Source organism: Chiloscyllium plagiosum, unplaced genomic scaffold (genome assembly GCF_037043375.1).
Source record: "Chiloscyllium plagiosum isolate Xiang-an unplaced genomic scaffold, Cpla_swu_hap1 HiC_scaffold_30, whole genome shotgun sequence".
Classification (NCBI taxonomy): domain Eukaryota; kingdom Metazoa; phylum Chordata; class Chondrichthyes; order Orectolobiformes; family Hemiscylliidae; genus Chiloscyllium; species Chiloscyllium plagiosum.
In genome coordinates this window covers 16514323-16540939 of record NW_028270168.1, presented here as the reverse complement: position 1 = coordinate 16540939, position 26617 = coordinate 16514323, and the positions used below count along the sequence as shown (strand labels likewise).

At 43.2% G+C, this 26617-nt stretch overlaps 1 protein-coding gene across 2 annotated transcripts in view; it reads right to left on the bottom strand.

Moving 5' to 3' along the window:
- Window positions 1–26617, bottom strand: part of LOC122546538 (CD276 antigen-like) — a 43697-nt gene that overhangs the window by 11849 nt on the left and 5231 nt on the right. Inside the window, exons 3-5 of one of the 2 annotated variants that reach the window (XM_087976765.1) lie at window positions 23528–23881; window positions 20807–21094; window positions 18486–19211 (exon numbers count right to left, since the gene is read on the bottom strand). In XM_087976765.1, the coding sequence (XP_087832891.1) occupies window positions 19030–19211; window positions 20807–21094; window positions 23528–23881 (824 nt within the window). In that variant the 3' untranslated portion in view covers window positions 18486–19029. Of the gene's footprint in view, window positions 1–18485; window positions 19212–20806; window positions 21095–23527; window positions 23882–26617 lie in introns of those variants that run through there. The other variant, XM_087976766.1, reaches the window with a different exon arrangement.

The window sequence follows — 26617 nt, the reverse complement described above, 5'->3', positions numbered from 1 at the left end:
CGAAAGCTGATTGGAGGCAGATGTTAGCAGGTAAAGGGACGGCTGGAAAATGGGAAGCCTTCAGAAATGAGATAACAAGAATCCAGAGAAGATGAGGCATTCTTCCTCCAGTCATCAGGTGATTAGGATTTGGCAGTAGAGGTGGCCCAGGACTTGTATGTCCTTGGTGGAGTGGGAGATGGAGTTGGAGTGGTCAGCCACAGGACCACAGGGTCAAGCACCCCCACGCCCACCCCCACCCTCTTATTTATCTTTCAGCCACCCCCCCAAAATTCTTGATGAAGGGCTTATGCCTGAAATGTCGACTCTACTGCTCCTCAGATGCTGCCTGACCTGCTATGCTTTTCCAGCACCACACTTTTCATCTCTCTATCCCTCATGAGTGGTCACACTCTTCGTTCACAGGTTGAGTCCATTGTCCCACCCACTCTGCATGTGGTCACAGTCATTTTCTTCCCCATTGCGCACTTTGGGGTTCCAGCTCAATGTCAATGGAAGGTGACAGTCCGAGTTCCTCAGTCAGTGGGTTCCAGCCTCTGCCTCTAAGTGTGGGTGAGGTCCTGAACATTCAGAACCCCTTCCTGTAAAACCCACATGTGCACACATCCCCAGTTCCCTAACTAACCTATCCATATGTGCCTGCACCTACCCACCCTGCAGCCCCTTGTGTGTGAAGAGGTGCAATGCCCAGTGTCATTATTCACTGAAATCAGAGTGCCCCTCACTGTGAAAAAAAAACCCTTCCTTATGACCTCCCTTGTATTCATGATCTACCATAACCCTCCTTGCAGATTTAAAAATTTCATTATTCATTCACAGGTTTGGGGGTGTCGCTGGCAAGGCTAGCATTTATTGTTATTAAGTGCCAACCATATTGCTGTGGGTCTGGAGTCACATGTAGGCCAGACCAGGTAAGGATGGCAACTTCCTTCCTTAATGACATTAGTGACATAGAACATAGAACAATACAGTGCAGAACAGACCCTTTGGCCTTCGATGTTGTGCCGACCTGTGAACTAACCTAAGCCCATCCCCCACACTACCCTATCATCATCCAATGGCCCTAATGTGGCTGAGTTAACTACCTTGGCAGGCAGGGCGTTCTACGCCCTTATCACTCTCTGAGTAAAGAGTAAAGAACCTGCCTCTGACATCTGTCTTAAGTCTATCACCCCTCAATTTGTAGTTATGCCCCCTCGTACAAGCTGACGCCATCATCCTAGGAAAAAGACTCTCACTGTCCACCCTATCTAATTCTCTGATCATCTTGTTTTTTTTATTAAATCTCCTCTTAGCCTTCTTCTCTCCAAGGAGAACAGACCCAAGTCTCTCAGCCTTTCCTCATAAGACATTCCCTCCAGGACAGGCAACATCCTGGTAAATCTCCTCTGCATCTTTTCCAATGCTTCCACATCCTTCCTGTAATGGGGTGACCAGAACTGTACACAATATTCCAAGAGAGGCCGCACCAGCATTTCATACAGTTGCAGCATGACATCACGGCTCCGGAACTCAATCCCTCTACCAATGAAACCTAACACACCGTATGCCTTCCTAATAGCACTATCAACCCGAGTGGCAACTTTCAGGGACCTATGTACACGGACACCAAGATCCCTCAGCACGTCCACACTACAAAGGATCTTTCCATTGACCCAGTACTCTGCCTTCCTGTTATTCTTCCCAAAGTGAACCACCTCACATTTAGCTGCATTGAACTCCATTTGCCCTCTTCCAGCCCAATTCTGCAATTTATTCAAGTCCCCCTGCAACCTGCAAAATTCTTCTAAACTGTCCACTACTCCACCGACTTTCGTGTCATTTACAAATATACTAACCCATTCACCTATGCCTGCGTCTGTTATTTATAAAAATGACAAATAGCATGGTCCCAAAACAGATTCTTGTGGCACGCCACTAGTAACCAGACTCCAGGCTGAATATTTTCCATCATCCACCACTCTCTGCCTTCTTACAGAAAGCCAGCTTCTAACTCAAACTGCTAAATCACCCTCGATCCCATGCCTCTGCATTTTCTCCAAAAGCCTACCATGTGGAACCTTATCAAATGCTTTACCAAAGTCCATGTACACTACATCAACTGCCCTACCCTCATCCACATGCTTGGTCACCTTCTCAAAAAACTCAATGAGGTTTGTGAGACGCGAGCTGTGTTTGACAGAACTATATTGACTATCTGCAATCAAATTGTTGCTTGCTAGATGATTATAAATTCTATCTCTTATAATCCTTTCCGAAACTTTTCCTACAACAGACATAAGGCTCACTGGGTCATCTCTACTGCTCTTCTTGAACAAGGGCACAACACTTGCAATCCTCCAGTCCTCTGGTACTAAACATGTAGACAATGATGACTCAAAGGTCAAAGCCAAATGTTTTGCCATCTCCTCCCTAGCTTCCCAGAGAATCCTCGGATAAATCCCATCCAGCTCAGGGGACTTATCTACTATCACTCCCTCTAGAATTGATAACACCTCCTCCTTACTAACCTCAATCTTTCTGGTCTAATAGCCCATATCTCAGTCTTCTCTTCTACAATATTCTCCTTTTCCTGAGTGAAAGCAGATGAGAAATATTTGTTTAGCACCTCTCCGATTTCCACAGAGTCCACACACAACTTCCCACTTCTGTCCTTGACTGGCCCTATTCCTACCCTAGTCATCCTTTTATTCCTCACATACGTATAGAAAGCTTTAGGGTTCTCCTTTATTCTACCTGCTAAAGACTGCTCATGTCCCCTCCTTGCTCTTCTTAACTCTCTCTTAAAATGGTTCCTAGCTAATCTGTAACTCTCCATTGTCTCTTCTGAACTATCTAGTCTCAACATCACATAAGCCTCCCTCTTCCGCTTAACAAGAAATACAATTTCTTTAATAAACCATGGTTCCCTTACCTTATCACTACTTCCCTACCTGACAGGGACATATCTATCAGGGACATACAATATCTGTTCCTTAAACCAGCTCCACATTTCAATTGTCCCCATTCCCTGCATTTTGCTACCCCATTCTATGCCTCCTAAGTCTTGCCTTATCACATTATAATTGCCCTTCCCCATCTATAATTGTTGCCCTGTGGCATGTACCTATCTCCTTCCATCCCTAAACTAAACGTAACTGAATTATGGTCACTCTCTCCAAAGTGCCCACCCACCACTAAATCAAACACCTGGCCTGGTTCATTACCAAGTACCAGATCCAGTGTGGCCTCCCCTTTTGTTGGCCCTTCAACATATTGTGTCAGGAAACCCTGCTGCGCACATTGGACAAAATCTGACCCATCCGACGTGCTAGAGTTATAGCATTTCCAGTCAATGTTGGGTAAGTTAAAGTCTCCCATAATGACCAACCTGTTCCTTTCACTCCTACCCTGAATCATTTTGCCAATCCTCTCCTCCACATCCCTGGAACTCTGCAGAGGTCTATAAAAAAGCTCCCAGCAGTGTAACCTCGCCTCTCCTGTTTCTAATCTCAGCCCACACCACCTCAGTAGACGAATCCTCGTCAAATGTTCTTTCAGCCACCGTTATACTGTCCTTGATTACCAAAGCCACACCTACCCCTCTTTTATCACCTTCCCTGATCCTAATGAAAGATCTAAACCCTGGAACCTGCAATATCCATTCCTGACCCTGCTCTCTCCATGTCTCCGAAATGGCCACAACATCGAAGTCCCAGGTCCCTATCCATGCTGCAAGCTCACCTACTTTATTCCGGATACACCTTGCGTTGAAGTAGATACACTTCAAACCAGCTTGCTGTCTGCCAGTACACTCCTGTGACTGTGAAACCCTGTCCATATCCTCCCTACTCACATCCTCCTGTGCACTGGAACTACACCACAGGTTTCCATTCCCCTGCTGAGCTGGTTTAAGCCCACCCGAAAAGCACCAGCAAATTTCCCACCTAGATGAGTTTTAACTGACAATGGATTCATGGTCATCATTAGACTTTTACTTCCAGAATTATTTTATAAATTCAAATTCCACTATTCACCATGATGACATTCAAACACAGGCTCCCAGAATATTACCAGGGGATCCAGATCTGGTGATAATACCATGCTTCACAGTTGATTCACTTGGCCTGTTAACCATGTGTTTACCAAAAAATAACCCCTCTTAATTGGCATCATGAAACTCCCCAATGAAAAAACTCACCACTGAAAAGATGCAGCAAGATACTCCCAATGTCAGGATAGTCCTCTTTGGAATTTTTGTCTGATGCTGCCATAGATCTCGCCATCCCCCATTTTGTCATAACATTCCACCTCCTGAATATTTTTAAACAGAGGTAGATAGATTCTTCATAAGCAAAAGCGTAGGCAGGTAAACCGAGTAACCAGATTAACCATTACCAAGACAGGCAGGCATACGGAGTAATCAGATCAACCATACCCTTCTTGCAGGCGAAACAGGCTTGAGTAGCCTACTATTGCTCCTTATTTATAAGTTCATTTACAAAAACAAAATTGCTGGAAAATCTCAGCAGGTCTGGCTTTTTTACAAGTTTGTGTATTTGTTCACACTATTGTCAAGAGTGTCAACAACACTGTGCTTGCGGTGTAGCACCAACTTGTTTTGCAGTGAGTTTTACAGAAGAGTATCTTTTTAAATCAAATATTCTTGTATTATTCCCATACCATTTGACTCTGACAGCTTCACAGATCAGACCTTATTGTTGGGTTCTTTCCAAGACCAGTGAATAGGAGCAAGATGGAGACCAAGCAGGAGTGTTAAAAGTTTTCTTTATTGAAAGCACTTCTTTGTACATCTTCAAGCTTAAGATTTTTTTACTGTGAATGCACATGGCTTTTCATATCGCATTGCAACTGAAGTTTGTTTTACAGTATTCTTATGGTTATCTGTCTCTACTATGATAGTTAAAAATCACACAACACCAGGTTATAGTCCAACAGGTTTAATTGGAAGCACACTAGCTTTCGGAGCGACGCTCCTTCATCAGGTGATTGTGGAGGGCTCGATCGTAATTCTGTGTTACGATCGAGCCTTCCACAATCACCTGACGAAGGAGCGTCGCTCCGAAAGCTAGTGTGCTTCCAATTAAACCTGTTGGACTATAACCTGGTGTTGTGTGATTTTTAACTTTGTACACCCCAGTCCAACACCGGCATCTCCGAATCATCTCTACTATGATAGACAGACTTCTTACAGAGTATTTACTTATTCTATCTCTCTTACACACTCAGCTTGACAGCATTTGCTATCATGCGCTCCTTGAGTTATCCACGTTAACCCAATCATTCACATTAACCCACATTCATCATATTTGCTATCATGTGCTACTTTAGTCATTCACCTTAATCATCCTAACTATCTTCAGTCGCCTCCTTCCACATTATCTATAGATCATTACCCCTCTGTATTATCTTTATGCCATTATTGGAAGCAGAATCAATATTTACATTTACTCTTTCTGATTTTTATAGATGCACCATAGAAAGCATCCTATCCTGATGCATCACAGCTTGGTAGGGCAACTGCTCTGTCCGAGACCACAAGAAATTACAGAGAGTTGTGAACACAGCGTAGTCCATCACAAAAACCAACCTTCCTTCTATTTATTCCATGTACACTTTCCATTACCTAGGGAGAGCAGCCAAATTAATCAAAGATCTCTCCCACCCCAGTTATACGCTCTTCCACCCCCTTCCAAAGATTTGAAAACACATACCCAAACATTTCAAAACAGCTTCTTACCTGCTATTATCAGCCTTATGAACTGACCTTTCATATATTAGAGCTGATCTTTCTCTGCACCTTCTCTGTTGCTGTAACAATAGATTTTGCATCGTGTACTACCCTGATGTACTTATGTAAGTTATGATTTCTCCGGTGAGCATGCAATACAATATTTTTCACTGTATGTTGGTACATCTGACAATAATAAATCAAATCCAATCAAATTTTCAAATCAAGATTTATCTTAGTTGAGCTAGGGCATTGGGATGGATGAATTACCAACTTAAAAAGCAGGAGCACATTGAAAGGGAATTTGTCACATACATTAATCAGTGAAACTAACCCTGAAATCAGCTCAATCACATAATTAAGCAGATGTTATTATCTTTAAAGAGATATTTATATAAATAACTTTGACAGCAGTAATTTGTGGAGTGCCAGGACTTACTCATGTATTACTTATGATCGTTTCTGAAATCTCATCTGATTACATTAGTGTAACTTATTTATTACAGATTCCACAATTATACATAATAAATGAGTCTCATTAGTTTTTAACCCCTAAAGTCAAGAATAAACCTAACTTCAAAGAGATAGTAATTTTTAAAAAGTCTGCAATTACGGAATTCTTAATAACGGAAATTGCTGGAAATGCACAAGTCAATCAACACCTGACAGCGAATACAAAATTATTATTTTCAATGGAACCCTGCATCAGATTTCCTATTAAAAGTGTCCACTAGAAATATTAATCAGCCTTTGCTTCATGGAGAATGTCTAAAATGTGATTATGATTTGGTCTGGTAGCTGTCAACATATTATACTTGACTGTTATATTTTTGTCTTGCTATTGCCAATGCAGATGCATGATCCACTTTGAAGTAGGTCATTTCTGTCCAAATGGCAGATGCTCCTGAAGATGGCAATCATACCACACTAGAGTTTAAAAATGTGTTGTTGGAAAAGCGCAGCAGGTTAGGCAGCGTCAAAGGAGCAGGAGAATCGCGTTTCGGGCATAAGCCCTTCTTCAGGAATGAGGAGGGTGTGCCAAGCAGGCTAAGATAAAAGGGAGGGAGGAGCAACTTGGAGGAGGGGCGTTGGGAATGTGATAGGTGGAAGGAGGTTAAGGTGAGGCTGATAGGCCGAAGAGGGGGTGGGGGCGGAGAGGTCGGGAAGAAGATTGCAGGTCAAGAATGCATTCCTGAGTGTGAGGGCTGGGACTGAGAAAAGGTGGGGGGAGGGGAAATGAGGAAGCTGGAGAAATACGCATTCATCCCCTGTGGCTGGAGGGTTCCTAGGCGGAAGATGAGTCGCTCTTCCTCCAGGCGTCGTGTTGTCATAGTCTGGCGATGGAGGAGGTCAAGGACGTGCACGTCCTTGGCGGAGTGGGAGGGGGAGTTAAAGTGTTCAGCCACGGGGTGGTTGGGTTGGTTGGTGCGGGTGTCCCAGAGATGTTCTCTGAAACGTTCCGCAAGTAGGCGGCCTGTCTCCCCAATGTATAAGAGGCCACATCGAGTGCAGCGGATGCAATAAATGATGTGTGTGGAGGTGCAAGTGAATTTCTGATGGATATTGAAGGATCTCTTGGGGCCTTGGAGGGAAGTGAGGGGGGAGGTGTGGGTGCAAGTTTTGCATTTTTTGCGGTTGCAGGGGAAGGTGCGGGGAGTGGAGGTTGGGTTGGTGGGGGGTGTGGATCTGACAAGGGAGTCGTGGAGGGACTGGTCTTTCCAGAACGCTGATAGGGGAGGGGAGGGAAATATATCCTCGGTGGTGGGGTCTATTTGGAGGTGGCGGAGCTACACTGGTACCACCTCCCACCTTTTCCTTCGCTACATTGATGACTGTATCGGCACTACCTCGTGCTCCCACGAGGAGGTTGAACAGTTCATCCACTTTACTAACACCTTCCACCCCGACCTCAAATTTACCTGGACCGTCTCAGACTCCTCCCTCCCCTTCCTTGACCTCTCCATCTCTATCTCGGACGACCGACTCAACACGGACGTATTCTATAAACCGACCGACTCCCACAGCTACCTAGATTACACCTCTTCCCACCCTGCCCCCTGTAAAAACGTCATCCCATATTCCCAATTCCTTCGCCTCCACTGCATCTGCTCCCAGGAGAACCAATTCCAATACCGAACAACCCAGATGGCCTCCTTCTTCAAAGACCGCAATTTCCCCTCAGATGTGGTTGACAATGCTCTCCACCGCATCTCCTCCACTTCCTGCTCCTCCGCCCTTGAACCCCGCCCCTCCAATCGCCACCAGGACAGAACCCTACTGGTCCTCACCAACCACCCCACCAAACCCCACCATACATCAGATCATCCTTCGTCATTTCTGCCACCTCCAAACGGACCCCACCACCAAGGATATATTCCCCTCCCCTCCCCTATCAGCGTTCCGAAAAGACCACTCCCTCCGCGACTCCCTGGTCAGGTCCACACCCCCCACCAACCCAACCTTCACTCCCGGCACCTTCCCCTGCAACCGCAAAAAATGCAAAACTTGCGCCACACCTCCCCCCTCACTTCCCTCCAAGGCCCCAAGGGATCCTTCAATATCCATCAGAAATTCACCTGCACCTCCACACACATCATTTACTGCATCTGCTGCACCCGATGTGGCCTCCTCCATATTGGGGAGACAGGCCGCCTACTTGCGGAACGTTTCAGAGAACACCTCTGGGACACCCGCACCAACCAACCCAACCACCCCGTGGCTGAACACTTTAACTCCCCGCCCCACTCCGCCAAGGACGTGCACGTCCTTGGCCTCCTCCATCGCCAGACCATGGCAACACGACGCCTGGAGGAAGAGCGACTCATCTTCCGCCTAGGAACCCTCCAGCCACAGGGGATGAATGCGTATTTCTCCAGCTTCCTCATTTCCCCTCCCCCACCTTTTCTCAGTCCCAGCCCTCAGGCTCAGCATTGCCTTCTTGACCTGCAATCTTCTTCCCGACCTCTCCGCTCCCACACCCTCTCCGACCTATCACCCTCACCTTAACCTCCTTCCACCTATCGTATTCCCAACGCCCCTCCCCCAAGTCCCTCCTCCCTACCTTTTATCTTAGCCTGCTGGACACACTTTCTTCATTACTGAAGAAGGGCTTATGCCCGAAACATTGATTCTCCTTCTCCTTTGATGCTGCCTGACCTGCTGCGCTTTTCCAGCAACACATTTTTAAGCTCTGATCTCCAGCATCTGCAGTCCTCACTTTCTCCTAATCATACCACACCAGCCTGAATAATCATTTACCCCATTGTTACCATTCCAGCTGGTTCATGCACAAGTGATTCCTGGTCCTGAAGGCCCCTCTCACTGACTATGAGTCACCTTCCTGAGTTAGTTTGTGAAGAGTTAAATCCTAACTATCCTAAATAGGCCTTTTCTTCAGGGTCTTTTAACGATTGTATGGCGGAGGGCCAGCGGTCATATTTTGTCAAAATGCCCACCAGAATTCATGAAACACAAAAAGAAATTGCTGCAAAAATGCAGCAGGTCTGGCAGCACAGTGTGAGGAAAGCAGAGTTAATATTTTGAGTCTGGTGACTCATCATCAGAACTGTTCGCAGCCAGGTAAAAATGGTATTTCTGCTGAAAGTATGTGGGGGAGGAGGGGTAGTGGATAGGTGGAAATGGAGATCAGAGAGATAGAAATATGAATGGGGTAGGTAAAGAAGGAGATAATGCATAGCAGGCCAGGACAGAAAAGCTGAAAAAGTGATAATAAGAGCTAAGAGTAAGAGAAAATGGGTCAGCTATACTGAATAGAAGCCATACAATGTGACAATGCTTCTAGGAGTACCTGCTAATGGATAACTGTGCCAAAAACAACCCATGCTGTTAACAGGACTGGGTATGGTGTGGGTAAAAACATGGGAGGATGGAATCAGGCTCTTAATTCAGTGAACTTGATGTTGAATCCTAGAGTTTCAAGGGTCTTTAAGTGAAAAATGAGACATTGTTCTTTAAGCTTGCACTGAGGCTCACTGGAATACTGCAGCACCAGAAACATTAGCCAGGGAACATGGCGGTATGTTGAAGTGGTGAGCAACTGGAAGCACAGGGTCATTTTTGCAGATAGAATGTAGGCATTTTGCAAAATATTCACCCAGTCTGTGCTTCGTCTCCCCACTGTACAGGAGACAACATTATGAACAGTGAATATAGTAAATTACATTGAGTGAAGTAAATTGCTGCCTCACCTACAAGGTATGTCTGGAGCCTTGGATTATGAGAGAGAGGAGGTAAACAGGGAAGTATAGCTCTTCTGGGATTTTATGGGAAGGTGCTGGGTGGGTGTGACATGTTGGGAATGGAGGAGGAGTGAACCCAGTGTGTCGCAGAGGGAACAATCCCTGCAGAATGCTGACAGGGGAGGGAAGGGATAATGTATCTGGTTGTTGGAGGTGACAGAAGTAGAGTCCTCACAATTATTTGGATGCGGAGGCTGGTGGGGTGGGGACCAGGAGGATCCTATCATGCCCAGAATTCATCTCCACCCTATACTGCCAGAGAATGCAGTGCCAAGAAAGTAGGGAACTAAAATATTTTTACAGATTAAAAGCATCAAGTGTTATGAGTGACATATTAAGTTGTTTTCAATAGTGTAGCCCCCCTCTAACAGGTCTTGCATGTTTACTCAGTGTTTGACATTGCATTTGTAGCATAGTCATCTGTTACTTCTTTCCTCAACTGAATCAACCGACAAATCAAATGGTACCTCAATTAGGTGCTCATTACTCTGTTGTAATGGCACATCAAAAGGGAACATGCTAATGATTGAGTAACTAGGATGTAGAACATGTCACCAGCAGCCATTGTCAGCCGAACTTAGAATTTGCAGTGTTAAGAAGTGTAGCAATGTTTCCCTGTTGTAATAGTTACTGCAATTTTGTAACAAATCTATCGACTGATCTATCCTTTAACAGACGTTCAAACAAATGGAATCTATTTTGTGTTATGTCTCAGCATTTCAATAAGACATGCTAATGATATTGCCCCTGTCTCATAGGATACGACTTGAGTGTATAAGGGTGCAGAAGGGTATAAGCACCATTTTACTAGGGTTCACTTGAATCATGTCACACCAATAGAAATGTGGTGTTCTGTGTAACCTAATGGCTTAATATTAGCCCAGCACTCATGTGCCCGTGAATGTAAAATTTGTATATAATTAATAACTTTAATAAAGATCTGTCGGATTCAGTACCATGTCAATGACGTCCTAGATGCTATGTTTCAATAAATAATGTATGCAATATGGCATCTGGTAAAATACCATGCCAGAGGCAAAATCCCTACCATGGTTAGCAGTGATGGCTGTCTATTTTAAAAAATGACTCCAATGCCACTTGGGTGCAGGTAGTTGAAAAACTAATTGAAGACTGACTGAATAGCAGCTCTGGACATCAGAGAATTCAGGTAATGGGCAGTATTAGGTTCAGTGAGTGTAGACCTATAGTTAGATCCATGACCAGCCAGAAGACAGAATTAATTTATTTTAGATTAAAGTACCATTTCCTTCAAGGACTTTTTAAGCTTACCCGTACTTAACACTAAAAGAGCTAAAGTTACAAATACAAGAAAGATTAAAGGCTTCATTAAAAAAAAAGACACTTCTTCTGGCAATCAAATAACCCTGAAAGCACAAATCTAAAGTGCTCCAAAAAGAAAATGCACCTTTAAAATTTTCAACAAAGTGGTTTTCTGCATTAAGACAGTTTACCTCTGACAAGACATTAACTGGTTATCTCCATTATCTTTCTCCAAATTGTAGAGGGAGACAAAAAAAAAACTGCAGATGCTGGAATCCAAAGTAGTCAGGCAGGAGACTGGAAGAACACAACAAATCAGGCAGCATCAGAGGTGGAGAAGTTGACATTTTGGGTGTAACTTGTCTTCAGGACTGGGGGGTGGGTGTGAGGGGAACTACAGATAAAGGGGGTGGCAGGGACAAGGTGGTGAAGTGGGGATAGGTGATGACAGGAAGAGGGTACGACCTGGTTGGTCAATGGGAGGAATGAATCCGGTTGGTGGCAGGGAGGAGTGGAAGGGATGGGGAGGGACTGGGAATGGAGTCAGCAGATGACAAAGGTAGCTATTTGAAATTGGAGAACTCAATGTTGAGTCCTCCGGGCTTTAGGCTGCCCAGGCATTAGATGGAGGTGTTGTTCCTACAATTTGTGGTTTGGTTTGTTGTGGCAATGGAGGAGGCCAAGGATGGTCATGTCTGAAAGGGAGTGGGAAGGGGAATTAAAATGGGCAGTAACTGGGAGCTCCGGTTGGCACCTCATCTTCCGCCTGGGCAGCCTACAGCCCAGAGGAATCAACATTGAGTTCTCCAATTTCAAATAACCTCCCTCCTCATGCCCCGACTCCATTCCTAGCCCCTCCCTTTCCCTTCCACTCCTCCCTGCCACCAACCGGATTCATTCCTCCCATTAACCAACCAAGTCTTACCCTCTACCTGTCTTCACCTATCCCCACGGCACTACCCTACCCCCGCCACCCCCTTTATCTGCAGCTCCCGGTACACCCATCCCCAGTCCTGAAGAAGGGTTACACCTAAAACATCGACTTCTCCACCTCCTGATGCTGCCAGGCTTGCTGGGTTCTTCCATGAAAGTAGAAGGAACCCACATGTGATGTTATCACTCCTTATTTGGCATGAATGCCACTCCTTAGTTGGCATGAATGCCACTTATAGGCAGAAACTTGCAACTGTAAACCTGGAATTTTTAAAATACAAGCCTGTAGTTCTCAAAGTGACCTTTTTAGAATGATCAAGAGCAGGAAAGGTATTGCAACAGGAAAAAAGAGAGTGAAAGAGAAGCAGAAGAGGGAAAAAGAGAAGGAAAATGAAGCAAACCAGTGAAAGAAATAAACATTGCATTGTATTTTACTGCTTAAAGGAAGGTAATGATCTGCAAAGAGAAATAGAAGGCAAACATTTAATTATGGACAGGGCATCTAGTGCCACCTTTACTGAATTATGATTGTTCAAAAAGCACATGAAATTTGTTTTTTACAAATTGGGCAATAGATGATCCCACAAAATATTGTTTGCAATTGGCACGGAGGGGTTTTGCAGTATTAATAGGTCTTACCTATCCACCAGTGATCAGAAAGATCTGAAAAGTTTTCTGAGACCAGCTCAAGGAAAAAATTAACCTCAGGACTAACAGACTCAAACTCATACTGAAAGTAACCCCAAGAGTCTATTGACGTGTTGGTCGAAAGATGCCACATCAAAGATATGAGTGCTATATTTCTGAAGGGCTACTGTCAGACTGGCTTATTGAGTTAGTTATGGTTTCCACAGCAATTAAAGCTTTCAGTAAGGCTCTCCTGGGGAAGGAAAAGAGCCCTATGATTGATATTATACTGGAGGATAGACACAAGTGGGAAGCCATCATGACAGGCCAACACTACCACATGTTTCTGATGTAGCCAACACTTTACGACTGTCAGCAAAACACACTGAACCAATCAACTCCGTATCAGATCTGATTTGCTGCACCTACTAAAGATCTGTCTAGCTTTTCTTAATATCTTGAAAGCAGGCGGCACCAAGGGACATTGGGGCATGCACCTCCATCTGGGTTTAAAGGCTAATTCAGACCCCAGAGCAAAACACAGGTGACTAACAAGATAGTACACTGGTAGCAAGGGAAGTGTTAAAAAGCTGCACATATACAAACTCATCTATGAGGTTCAGAGATAACCAAGTGAAATGCAAATTTCAGAAGATGACCAAGTTTACCATAACATTAACCTTACCCATCATGTCAACAGTATAAAGCAATCAGAAGCTTTTATGACCAGTAATATTATATGTCCTGAAAACGCAGAATGGCACATTCAATGCAAAAATCAACACAATACCGACTGATGACCATTATGTATCCTGAAAGATATATATCTCAGCAAGTGGTGCTCCATGGTAGAGCCTATCATAGATCCCAATTCCATTGCAAGCTCATGTTGGCTTTCCAAAATCTTGTACCTCGGACGTACCAAAGGTCCAGCATTGGCAGGACTATCAGTATGCATGAATCCCGGTCTGGCCATAATTCATGAGTTTCAAACCAAACCCACTGTGCCAGAACAGACCATGTGCAATGGAAATGAGTCCGTCAACAAGCTGCAAATATATGATTTTGAAGTAAGGCATAAGCCAGGCACCGGGATGATAAGAATGAAAACGTTAAACTGCAGACACTGGAAATCTTGCTCTTTCCTTCTCTATAGTTCCTTTCCCTCTGTATTTAGACTTAATTCAAAACCTTTCACTCTATGTGTGTTTGGTGTTTCTAATGTCGCATACTCTTAGTGCTTGGTAACTCAAATAGATATTTAACATTGTCCTGGAAACAAGAGGGGTGGGGCTATGGAGGTGGTGGTGGAGGTGGGGGGGGGTGTGTGTGGTAGGGAATGTTGGTTGGGTGGATATAAATTGCGAATACAAGCATAGAGTCATAGAGATGTACAGTAGGGAGACAGACCTTTCGGTCAAACCACATATCCTAACCTAACCTAGTCCCACTTGCCAGCACCCGGCCCATATCCCTCCAAACCCTTCCTATTCATATACCCATCCAAATGCCTCTTAAATATTGCAATTGTACCAGCCTCCACCACATCCTCTGGCACCTCATTCCATACACATATCACCCACTGCGTGAAAAAGTTCCTCTTAGGTCCCTTTTATATCTTCCCCTCTCACCCAAACCTATGCCTCTCGTTCTGGACACTTCCACCCCAGGGAAAAGACTTTGTCTATTTATCTTATCCATGCCCCTCATGATTTTATAAACCTCAATAAAGTAACCCCTCAGCCTCTGACATTCCAGGGAAAACAGCCCCAGCCTATTCAGCCTCTCCCTATTGCTCAATCCTCCAACCCTGGCACCATTCTTGTAAATCTTTTCTGAACCCTTTCATGTTTCACAACATTCTTCCGATAGGAAGGAGACCAGAATTGTACACAATATTCCAACAGTGGCCTAACCAATGTTCTGTACAGCCGCAACATGACCTCCCAACTCCTATACTCAACACTCTGACCAATAAAGGAAAGCATACCAAACACCTTCTTCAGTATCCTATCTACCTGTGACTCTACTTTCAAGGAACTATGAACCTGCACTCCAAGGTCTCTTTGTTCAGCAATACTCCCTAGGACCTTACCATTAAGTGTATACGTTCTGCTAAGATTTGCTTTCCCAAAATGCAGCACCTCGCATTTATCTAAATTAAACTCCATCTGCCACTTCTCACCCAATTGGCTCATCTGATCAAGATCCCATTGTAATCTGAGGTAACCTTCTTCTCTGTCCACTATACCATAAGATGAAGACAAAAACTTGGTTTGAATGGTTAGCATTGATCCAGCTACTGAGGAATATATTAAAATAGCCTGAAAAGAAACAAAATGATGCCAACAGCCTCACCGAGGCTGTGGTCATAACTATCTGCTTGTTTATCACTCTTTCCTTTTATCCATACCTCCCATAAAACAGCAGAGTTGGAATGTGGCACTCAAATCTTCTCAGAGCCTCCACACACGGGCAGGTGCTGGAGAAATGGTTATGTCACTGGACTCAATATCCAGAACCCTATGCCAATGTTCTGGGGGATATGCTTTCAAATCCAGCTGTGGCAGATGATGAGATTTGAATTCAGTAAAAATTTGGAATTGTGAGCTAGCCTATTGCAAATCATGCCATTAAAAACCCATCTGCTTCATTAATGTGCTTGAGGGCATTAAAACACTGGAATATAAGAATGTACTGCAGTTGGACAAACCTTGGCTTGGCCCCATGTGAAGTTGACTGGGCACCACAACTTAGGAAGCATTGGTCTTAGAAGGAGTAAAGAGTAGATTTACAAGATTGATACCTGAATTTCAGGGTTAACAGGAGAGATGATACAAATTAGGGCTGCTTTCTTTACAGTTTAGAAGGTTACGGGATGATTTGATTGAAGACTTCAACCTCTAAGACCAATATATCCTTCCTAAGGTGTGGTGCCCAGTTCTGCTGATCGTTCTCCACATAGGGTCAACCCAATGTTGTCCAACTGCAGCATGCCTTCTGCAGTATGTTCTTGTACTCCAGTTTTCTAATGCCCTCAAGTACATTAATGAAGCAGATGGGTTTTTATGACATGGTTTCCATTAGGCGAGCTCATTATTCCAGGTTTTTATTGAACTCAGATTTCACCATCTGCCATAGAGGGATTTGAAACCATTTCCCTTGAACATTGGTTTGGGTTCTGGATAAGTAGTCATGTCTTCAAGATGTTAATGGGAAAAGACAGGGTAGGGAAACCATTTTCAGTAGTTGGAGTTTCTAGAATTAGGGGACACAGTCTGAGAATGAGGGCCAGACTGTTCAGGAGAGAGGTTAGGAAACACGTCTACAAAGGGTGGTAGATGTTGGGAAATCTCTTCCACAAATTGCTATGGATGCAGGATCATATGTTCATTTTAAATCTGAGATAGATAATGCTTTGTTAGGCAAAGATATTAGGGGACATGGGACAATGGCAGGTGCATGTAGTTAGGCCACAGATCAGCTATGATCTCAATGAATGATAGAACAGGCTCAAGGGGGTGAATGGCCTATTCCTCTTCCTATGTTCCAAAAGTTTGTTGTCCTTACACAGCCTGGCCTGTATGTAACTCCAGAACCACAACAATGTATTTTACTCTTGACTGCCCAATTAGGAATGGGCAATAAATGCTGGCCCAACCAATGATGCCCACAATGAACAAATTACACAAAAATAGTGGCAGAAACATGCCTGTCTGAAATGAGAACTGCTAAGGGAAGCATACCTTTTACTCCAAGTGTAGCTACTGAGCGTGTGCAAAAGAGAATATGACATAATGATGTTAGTGATGCCTGTACCTGATGGAGGTAATGGCCCAATGGTAATTATCACTGGATTATTAAGCCAGAGGTAATACTTTGGGTTTGAATCCAGACACAGTAGAGTGTGGAATTTGAATTCAATAAAAATCTGTAATTAAGAGTGTAATGATGACCATTAATCCATTGTTGATTATCAGGGGAAAAGCCCACCTGGTTCACTAATGTCCTTTAGGGAAAGATACTGCCATCCTTATCTGGCTTGGCCTATGCTCTCCGACTCTCAAGTTATTGCTTATCATTGTAGTTATGTTTAACAATGCCACCCCAATGGGTGAGGGCTAACTACAGGAGATCTGGCAGTCAGAATGGTAAGCAATGACTTGAGACACAAAAAGCATAGTTCAATAATGAGAGTTCCTTAGCTGATTGGAAGAGGTATTGAAGAGGAGGCGCTAACAAAAAATAAAAATGTTCATTGATTGGGCCCAAAACATCACAATCTTTTTTTGAAAAATTCATTCATGGGACATGGGCATTGCCTGTCCCTAGTTGCTCTTGAGAAGGTGGTAGTGAACTGCAGTCCATGTGCTGTAGGTAGACCCATGACTCCCTTAGGGAGGATTTTGGACTCAGCAACAGTGAAGGAATGGTGATATATTTCCAAATCAGGCTGATGAGTGGCTTGGAGGAGAACTTCCAGGAGTTGGTGTTCCCTGTATCTGTTGCCTTTGTCCTTCTAGATGGAAGTGAACTGTCTAAGGATGGTTAGTGAATTTCTGCAGTACTCAGCATCAGTGGTGGAGTGAATGGTCATTTGTGGACGTAGTGACAATCAAGTGGGCTGCTTTGTCCTGAACAGTGTCAAGCTTCTTAAATGTTGGTGGAGCTGCACTCATTCAGGCAAGTATTCCATCAGACTCCTGACTTGTGCCTTGTAGATGCTTCCTGCAACACTCTTGAGAGTTGCTGTGAATCATGAGTTATGTGGGATATATTGGAAGTGACAGAAAAAGTATTCAGTGAGCAACATTACAGAACAAGATTAGCTTTGCATGCACAAGTAGCTGTTGAGATGTGAGCGTTACTACTCTAATGAATCTTACAGCAGATTGAAAGGTTGCTGTAATCCTTTGTTTGTGCAGAGGAAAGCCAATAAAAAAGTTACTTAGTAGTGTCAGAACAACATCCCATTCAGCTAATTCATAATTAGCCTCAGTGGTCCTGAAAAGCTAATTTTGTATTCTGAAATATAAAATTTCTCCGCACAAGAAAATGCACTCATTTAAAAATATACTTTTCCCTTTATTGAAATATTTACATTTAGTTTATTTATTAAATTTTAATTTAGTCGCAATTTTGGTATCTGAAAATTTAAACTAAACATGATTTCAGCATCCTCATTGTATGTTAATTGTGTGAGGCTCTCCGCGTGCATTTATTTGCTGACTTCATTGCTGCTTCCAGCCTCTTGCTTGTACCCCTTGACTTGTCACTAGATTTAAACTCAATGCAGGAGCAAATTACTGCAGATGCTGGAATCTGTACTGAAAACAAGAAATGCTGGAGAGCACAATAGGTCAGGCAGCATCCATGGAGAGAAAGCAAGCTAACTTTTCGAATCTAGATGAAGAGTCATCTGTTCAGGTTTAAACTGTTCTGAACAGAAGGCAAAGCCATGCCAGACAGACAGCTTTTAAGGTTAGTGGCAAGCACTTTGGCTTTGACATAGATTACAAGGTTTTGGTGACAATGTGCCTGAGAGGGTAGTACTGGTTCAGCATTGTTAATCCAAATAAAAACTGAAATAACTGTGAATCTTGCTAAACCAAATGGTATTCTGCACCCCCCATTCACTTCAGTCGTTGTACATGTATTGATTAACAATTTTATTGCTGAATTAAATTGAAATGTAAGGAGCAAAATTGATAACAATATTCAGATTTTAACTAATACTCAGGTAAAATTTCCAAACATTCAGCATCTAGAAATGACAGATCAGTATGTCATAGCTTTTTCATCACGAGCACACTTTTTAAAGGTTTGATCCACAACAAATCACCAAACACTCCTCTTGCTCTCCTTCCCATGCAGGCACAGAGTGCTCTTCCACATGCTCGACTGTATCCATCATTACAAGCATCTCCTTATAAATGCGAACCTTCAAGGATTAATAAGCATGGCCATATGAGCCGGTGCAGATTTGATGGGCTAATCAGCTTCTTTCTGTGTTGCAAGAACTTCATGACAGATGGATTCCTTGCAGCCTCTGCATGGGGACTGCTGGTCAATATTACAACTATTCAGACACAGTAACCGGAATGAAACATTCGAAACATGCTCCCCCACATGCAACCAGCAAAACACTGTGCAGATCGACACACACTCCAGCAGAGATCAGTTACGACCACCATCAGCTTATTGTGGGTGTTGCAGTGATCTCACAGTGAACTTGGAACAATGACTTCTAAGTTGTTTGTTAGATTTAAAATATTTATAGAGACATAATAGTACAGCCAGTGAGATTATCATTAATATACTGCCAACAATATAATTTGTGAGATTTATATAGTGCGGTTTTGACATCGACGTTTCACATCCTAAAAACAGAAATTTAAAAAATGGAAAAAGGAGAGTTTTATTAATTGAATATAAGGAATCATATAAATAAGAATATATCATAAATAGAGGCAGGAAGTCAGTAAGTCTAGCAGCACCTAAGGAGGGAGAAACCAAGATAATGTTTTGAGTTTGATATGATTTCTCTCTGTCCACAGATGATACCAGGCTTGGTTAAAAATCACACAACACCAGGTTATAGTCCAACAAGATTATTTGGAAGCACTAGCTTTCAGAGCGCTGCTCCTTCACCAGGTGATTGTGGAGAATAAAATTGTAAGACACAGAATTTACAGCAAAAGTTTACAGTGTGATGTAACTGAAATTATATATTGAAAAAGACCTGGATTGTTTGTTAAGTCTCTCATCTTTTAGAATGATCATGCTGTTTTCAGTTCTTTCATATGTAAATCACTAAACTTTTTTAAAAAGTTACATAACTGGTGTTGTGTGATTTTTAACTTTGTACACCTCAGTCCAACACCAGCATCTCCAAATCCTGACTACCAGGCTTGGCTACTTTCTCCAGCACTTTGCTTTTATTTCAGATTGAAAGCATCTGCAGTATGTTGCTTTTAATTCCTCTTCATAAAGAGCCTGCACTAATTTTGAATTAGTGGTTAGTTAGCATTAAAATGATGAGATTCATCAAGTTATTTAACTACTCCAACTGATATTAAATGTACCACAGAGGCAAATTGCCCTTTCTTTTTTGTTTTGTAGACCAATTTTCCAAAATAATGAATTGTGACTCAATGTGTGTCCATAACATTGGGCTTAATAATAATTATGGTTGATGATGCAAGCAGCTCCAAAGCCATAAACCTATCTGCTGGGATGCTTCCAGGATGACATGTACTGTGTAAGGATGCTACATGGTTGAATTTGAGAATCTTATGATTGCTATTCAGCTAATAGTCATGAATCATTAGATTGTTCACCAAATCTGGTTTATTATTAATTACAAAACATAATATGGGACTAGGAGATAAACATGAAGGGGTGACAACGTGGGGCATCATACATTTTGATTCTTTGATCTGATATTGGGGGGGTGGTGTCCTAACCCAATATACATCGCAAAAGATATCTTACGTACTGCTTAAATCCTCCAGTGGCTTCCTAGATCTGTCTATGTGCTCAACATATGCTACATCAGGTGCTAAAAGCTGGAACAGCAGTACCAATATGACAATTGACCTATGTACCCTGGTGAAAGTAGGTACTGCAGATGCTGGCGATTAGAGTCAAGATTAGAGTCATGCTGGAAAAGCACAGCAGGTCAGGCAGCATCCAAGGAGCAGGAAAACCAATGTTTCGGGCCAAAGCCCTTCATCAGGAATGAGCCTCATTCCTGATGAAGGGCTTCTGCCCAAAGTGTTGATTTTCCTGCCCCTCGTGACCAACTCTGCAATCCCACGTTTGTGAAAAAAGGTCTGACGTTTTCGAGACAGATCCTTTTGCAAAACACCCACTATTAATGTACACCCAGACAATGATATGCAGAGTGTTATCACAGTCTCCTAACTTCAGGGGAAACAGAAAATTGGTGAGGAAAGAGGAAACAAAATCTTACCTTCAGTTATCAAAGTAAAACTCCTCGAGATGGTTTGATTGACCACAGCATTTCTTAAAACAAAAGTACAGATTGTATTGCACTTCAGGTTGTTGATTTCCACAACACTTTGGACTGTGTACAAACCATCAGCATCTTGCTGGTAGGAAGTGTTGGACAAAAAGGAAACATCTTTGTTGTCTCCGATATACCAAGAAATATCAGCGTTAGGGTAGCCGGTGGACTCAAACATTAAACTGGTGCCACATGGTTCTTGCTTGATGATTAACCTTGGCTCATTGTAGAATGCTGTGAAATTCAAATAGTCAATTATTTCCTCAGTAATAAATATCTCAGGGCCATTCCAAAAGGCAGTGTACAAACATCACGATGCTATTAATAATGATGTTGCACTGGCTCATGCAGAAGGAAGTTAATGTCATTTCAATCCAGAGCCCACCTCCAAAGGGTGAGATGGATTCTGGCTGTAATCGAATCTGACCACACATGGGTGACTCTGCATACACCATACCTCAATGGTGAGATAGGGTAAAACCACTACAAACGTTACTCATTCAGTGTGTATCATTTCCCCTTATTCTGGCAGGAATCCTGATGGGTTTATTCTGAGCAAGGTCTGGATGAACTAAGTAAGTTACCTTCACGGTCCCTGGCAGTCAAATCCTCACCCAACTCGAGGACTGTAGATTTGGTTCCAAGATGAAGCAACATTCTTTGTGTGTTGTGTAACAAGCACACAGCTTTTGGCTCAGGTGAAAGGTAGGAGAAATGATCATGAAAAACCTTAGGTAGATAAACCATCTTCAGCAGTTCGTACTGCTGCCTCACAGTGCCAGGGATTCAAGTTTGATTCCAGCTGTGTCTAGCTGTATGGAGTTTGCACATTCTCCCCATGTCAGTCTGGGTTTCTTCCCACAGTTCAAAGATGTGCAAGCTAGGTGGGTTAGTCATGGGAAAAACACAGTAATGGGCCTGGGTGGGATGCTCTTCAGAGGGTTGGTGCAGACTCAGTGGGTCGAATGACTTCTATCTGCACCATTGGGATTCTACGAGTTGTAGTTCATATTAGCCATGCTTGCATCTGAAATCTCTGCTGAATGTACACAGATGTGGTAACCAAGAGGCATGCTTCCTGTATTTCTGTAACTGAGAGTATTTTTAGATACAAAGTACAGTACAGCACAGGAACAGGCTCTTCGACCCACCAAGCCTACACTAATTCCCAATCTTTATTTAGACCCGCTATTTATTGCCTATACTTGGTTTCTATCCCTCTGTTCACCTCCCATTCACGCGTCTACCAAAATACTCCTCACATGTTGCTAACGTGCCTGTTTCCACCATCTCCACTGGCACTCCATTCCAAGCTATGCAGCCTTATCTATGCCTCTCATAACATTGGAGACCTCTGTCAAGTTGTCCCTCAGCCTCTGTCTTTCCAGTGAAAACAATCCAAGTTTATCCAACCTCTCCTCATAACAAAAAACGCCCAAACCAGGCAATATCCTGGTAAACCTTTTCTGTGCCTTTTTTCAAAACATCCATGTCCTTCAGGAGTGTGTGAGTAGCACTGCATGCAATATTCCAAATGTGGCATAACTAAAGTGTTATGCAGCTGTAACATAACTTGCCAACTTTTGTAATCAATGATTTGCCCAGTCTTAGGTAAATATAAAATAATGGGCCAGAGAGTTATAGAACCTGCTAACACTATTTGATGGGGAGATATTGCTTGATCTGATCTTGAATTATTTTGATAAAAGTAAAAATTGTTGTGAACAATGAGAATCATGCTTTGTATTACTTTTGGAAGTATTCATGGAAACCTCTACAGTCCCTCAAATGCTGAACAAATCAATTTCTGAACTTATTTGTTCACTCCCTTCTCTAAAAGAACTTTTAACAGGATCAGGATGAGGATGTGTACTCAGGGTGGGGCTCACTTGGTTGCTTATTTGAATGCATTGGAGTAGTTTTAAAATAGTTTAATTAAAGTTCTCTCGTTCTCTATACCTCGAGCTTCAATTTTAACATTACTTTATATTATACAAAATGTTTGAATGGACGAGCGATGAACCTGAAATGAACTTTTGTTTGGACAATAAAGCAAAATTACAAGGGCTCTTATGGTGCAGTGGGAGTGTCCCAACCTCTGAGCCGGATGGCCTAAGTTCAAGTGTCATCGTGAGGTGTGTCAGAACATCTTGAAATAGACTGATTAGAAAATATTGAAGTGAGATTGGATTGCACTACAATGGCCTGTTACTAATTTGTAATTTGTAAACAAGGAGGATGGTTTGCTGGTGACACAAACTCCAAAGCATAGAAAGTGGCTTTTGAGCCCATCAGGTCTGCACTGACCCTCCGAAGAGTATCCAATCCAGACCCTGACCCTCACCCTATCTCTTAACTCTGCATTTCCCATGGCTAATCCAACTAGCCTGCACATACCTGGTCTCTACAGGTAATTTAGCATGGCCAATCCAACTTACCTGCGCATCTTTGGACTGTGGGAGGAAACCAGAGTGCCCAGAGGAAACAAACAGACACAGAGGAGATGTGCAAATTTTACATAGACATCGCCTGAGGATGAAAGTGAACCTGGGTCCATGGCACAGTGAGGCAGTAATGCTGACCACCGAGCCACTGTGCCACCCCCTACATGAAACAGTACTTTCAAGTAAGATGTGAGAAGAAAAGAAACATGTTATCTCTATTTACCTGCAAGAACAACAGTAATTGTTCCGTTATCTCCTTTACGTGCATTGCCAACATAACACAGGTACTCCCCACTGTGCTCTGGGTTTACTCCTTCTAGTCTCAGGGAAGCATTTCCATTTTTAAACTCTTCCGGGAATAAACTCGTTTTGCCGGAGTAATGAGGATTCTGCTTGCTCAGCTGGTCTTTCCCATAATAGTAACTATGGACAACCTCCCTGTTCTCATCACGCTGCCAGGTGATAACCACGTTTCCCAAAGGTAACTCTTCAGACACAGTGAAACTGCATTCCAGCACCACAGCTTGGTTAAGGATAGCTACTACGTGCTCTTTAGGCGTTAGGACTTTGAATCTTTCTGTAAATAAAAGAGAGGATGAACAAAATGTTGGCAAATCTGATAGAGAACCGGAAAACGCTCAGCAGCATTGGTAATAAAACGCCCTGCATTTACAGGAGAGGTATCGTATGGGCAGTAAACTCATGGGCCAAGGTTGGTATTTAAGGACTCCCTTCAGTTACCACTAAGATTTTTATCGTGAGCTGTGGAGCTAGCTGAGGTCTCACCTGTTTCGACATGCTGTGCTTAACAAAGCAGTAAACACCCCTTTCATCTTGCTGACCCTGGCCTCCCAGCTCTGCTATCTGCAAGTCCTCACCACAATTCCTGGATTTATCCAAAGTATCACCCCCTGCAGAGTTTACCAACTCTAACCAACCCCCACTTCAAAACAAACTGCATGTGCACAAATACAAACAGTACTAATAGAGATTACTCAACCACAGAGTTGTAAACTATTGATGGTCTCCTTCAATTGCATTGGGGGGTTGTGGGGAGCTTTGCTGAATACACATTCACATGTTTAAAAGATAAAACTGACTCTGCTGCTGAGGGGTGGCATGGTGGCACAGTGGTTAGCACTGTGGCCTCATGGCATCAGGGACTTGGGTTTGATTCCAGCCTTGGGCAACTGCCTGTGTCGAGTTTGCATGTTCTCCCTGTGTCTGTGTGGGTTTCCTCTGGGTGCTCCAGTTTCTTCCAAAGATGTGCAGGTTAGATGGATTGCCTGTAATATCCAGAGTTAGGCAGGTTAGGTGGGTGAACCAGGGTTCAAAGCTGCCTGTGGGGGAGTGGATCTGGGAGGGATGCTTTTCAGAGGGTCAGTTAAATAGAGACCTGAAAGGATTCCTAACTTATTTTTTCAGGAGTCGCCTGAGCTGCTGGCTGACAGCTCTCAGAAGCGGGACGCCCTCTCGAAAGGGACCAGCTCAAGTCAATTAATGGGGAATCATGACAAAGATAAATTTAGGAGAAAGTGAGGACTGCAGATGCTGGAGATCAGAGTCGAGACTGGGGTGCTGGAAAAGCACAGCAGGTCAGGCAGCATCTGAGGAGCAGGAGAGTTGAAGTTTGAAGCATAAGCTCTTCATCAGGAACGTGCTTATGCTCAAAACGTCGACTCTCCTGCTCCTCGGATGCCGCCTGCCCAGCTGTGCTTTTCCAGCACCACACGTTTTGAAAAGATAAACTCAGGTCAATCAGGGTGGAAGGAATAATTGGAAACAATGAGTCAGATCAAAGAGGAGAAATGTGCTTTGAGTCATTACTAGCATGAGTTGACTTAAATTTCTAATCTAAGAAAGGATGTTCTAATCCATAAATATTCATGCTTTAGTTCTTACTATTTGTCAGGTGCAGACCATGGAGCATTGTTGGCCAAAAAAAGAGTTTTAATCAATGTTCCCAGTAAGTTACAATCCACTACCTGCAGATTGAATTAGAGCATGTCTATAGTACAGAAGGTACTGGGGTCTTATGATGCAATGAGTCGAGTCCCTACATCTACACAGATAAGCTATACAGCTGGGCTGAGAGGTGGCAAATGGAGTTTAATGCGGAAAAGTGTGAGATGATTCACTTTGGAAGGAATAACAGGAATGCAGAGTACTTGGCTAATGGTAAGATCCTTTGTAGTGTAGATGAGCAGAGAGATCTCAGTGTCCAGGTACATAGAGCCCTAAAAGTTGCGACCCAGGTTGATAGGGTTGTTAGCTGAAAATGTGTTGCTGGAAAAGCGCAGGTCAGGCAGCATCCAAGGAACAGGAGAATCGACGTTTCGGGCATAAGCCTGACCTGCTGCGCTTTTCCAGCAACACATTTTCAGCTCTGATCTCCAGCATCTGCAGTCCTCACTTTCTCCTGATATGGTTGTTAAGAAGGCATACAGGTATGTTAGCTGTTATGGGTAAAGGGATTGAGTTTCAGAACCATGAGGTCATGCTGTAGCTGTACAAAACTCCGGTGCAGCTGCACTTGAAGTATTGCTTCCAGTTCTGGTCACCGCATTGCAGGAAGGATGTGGAAGCCTTAGAAAGGGTTCAGAGGAGATTTACTAGGATGTTGCCTAGTATGGAGGGAAGGTCTTACGAGGAAAGGCTGAAGAACTTGAGGCTGTTTTCGTTAGACAGAAGACGATTGAGAGGTGATTTAATTGAGACATATAAGATAATCACAGGGTTAGATAGGGTGGACAGTGAGAGCCTTTATTCTCGGATCGTGATGGTTAGCACAAGGGGACACTGCTTTAAATTGAAGGATGGTAGATATAGGACAGATGTCAGAGGTAGCTTTGTTACTCAGAGAGTAGTAGGGGCAATGTAATGGCTTCCCTACAACCGCAGTAGACTCACCAACTTTAAGGGTGTTTAAATGGTCATTGGATAGACATATGGACGAGAATGGAATAGTGTAGGTTAGATGGGTTTCACAGGTCAGCACAATATTGAGGGCTGAAGGGTCTGTACTGTGCTGTAATGTTCTATGTTCTGTCTGAGCCAGAAACTCCAGGACAAACATTTATTTCAAGAATATAGTGCATTCATAAAAATTCTCTTTGAATATACTGTATTCCTTGTCACAAAAGCAGTTCAGTTCTATATGTTGCATATTAAGTAAATAACCAAAACATTGGACTTTGTCTCTAGCCATAAAACCAAAGACCTCTCTTACACATACAATACTAATATTTACATATATTTGAGGCACAGGGAGGGTCCGATCAATGCCCTCTTCGAAACTAGGTAGCTCTGGAAG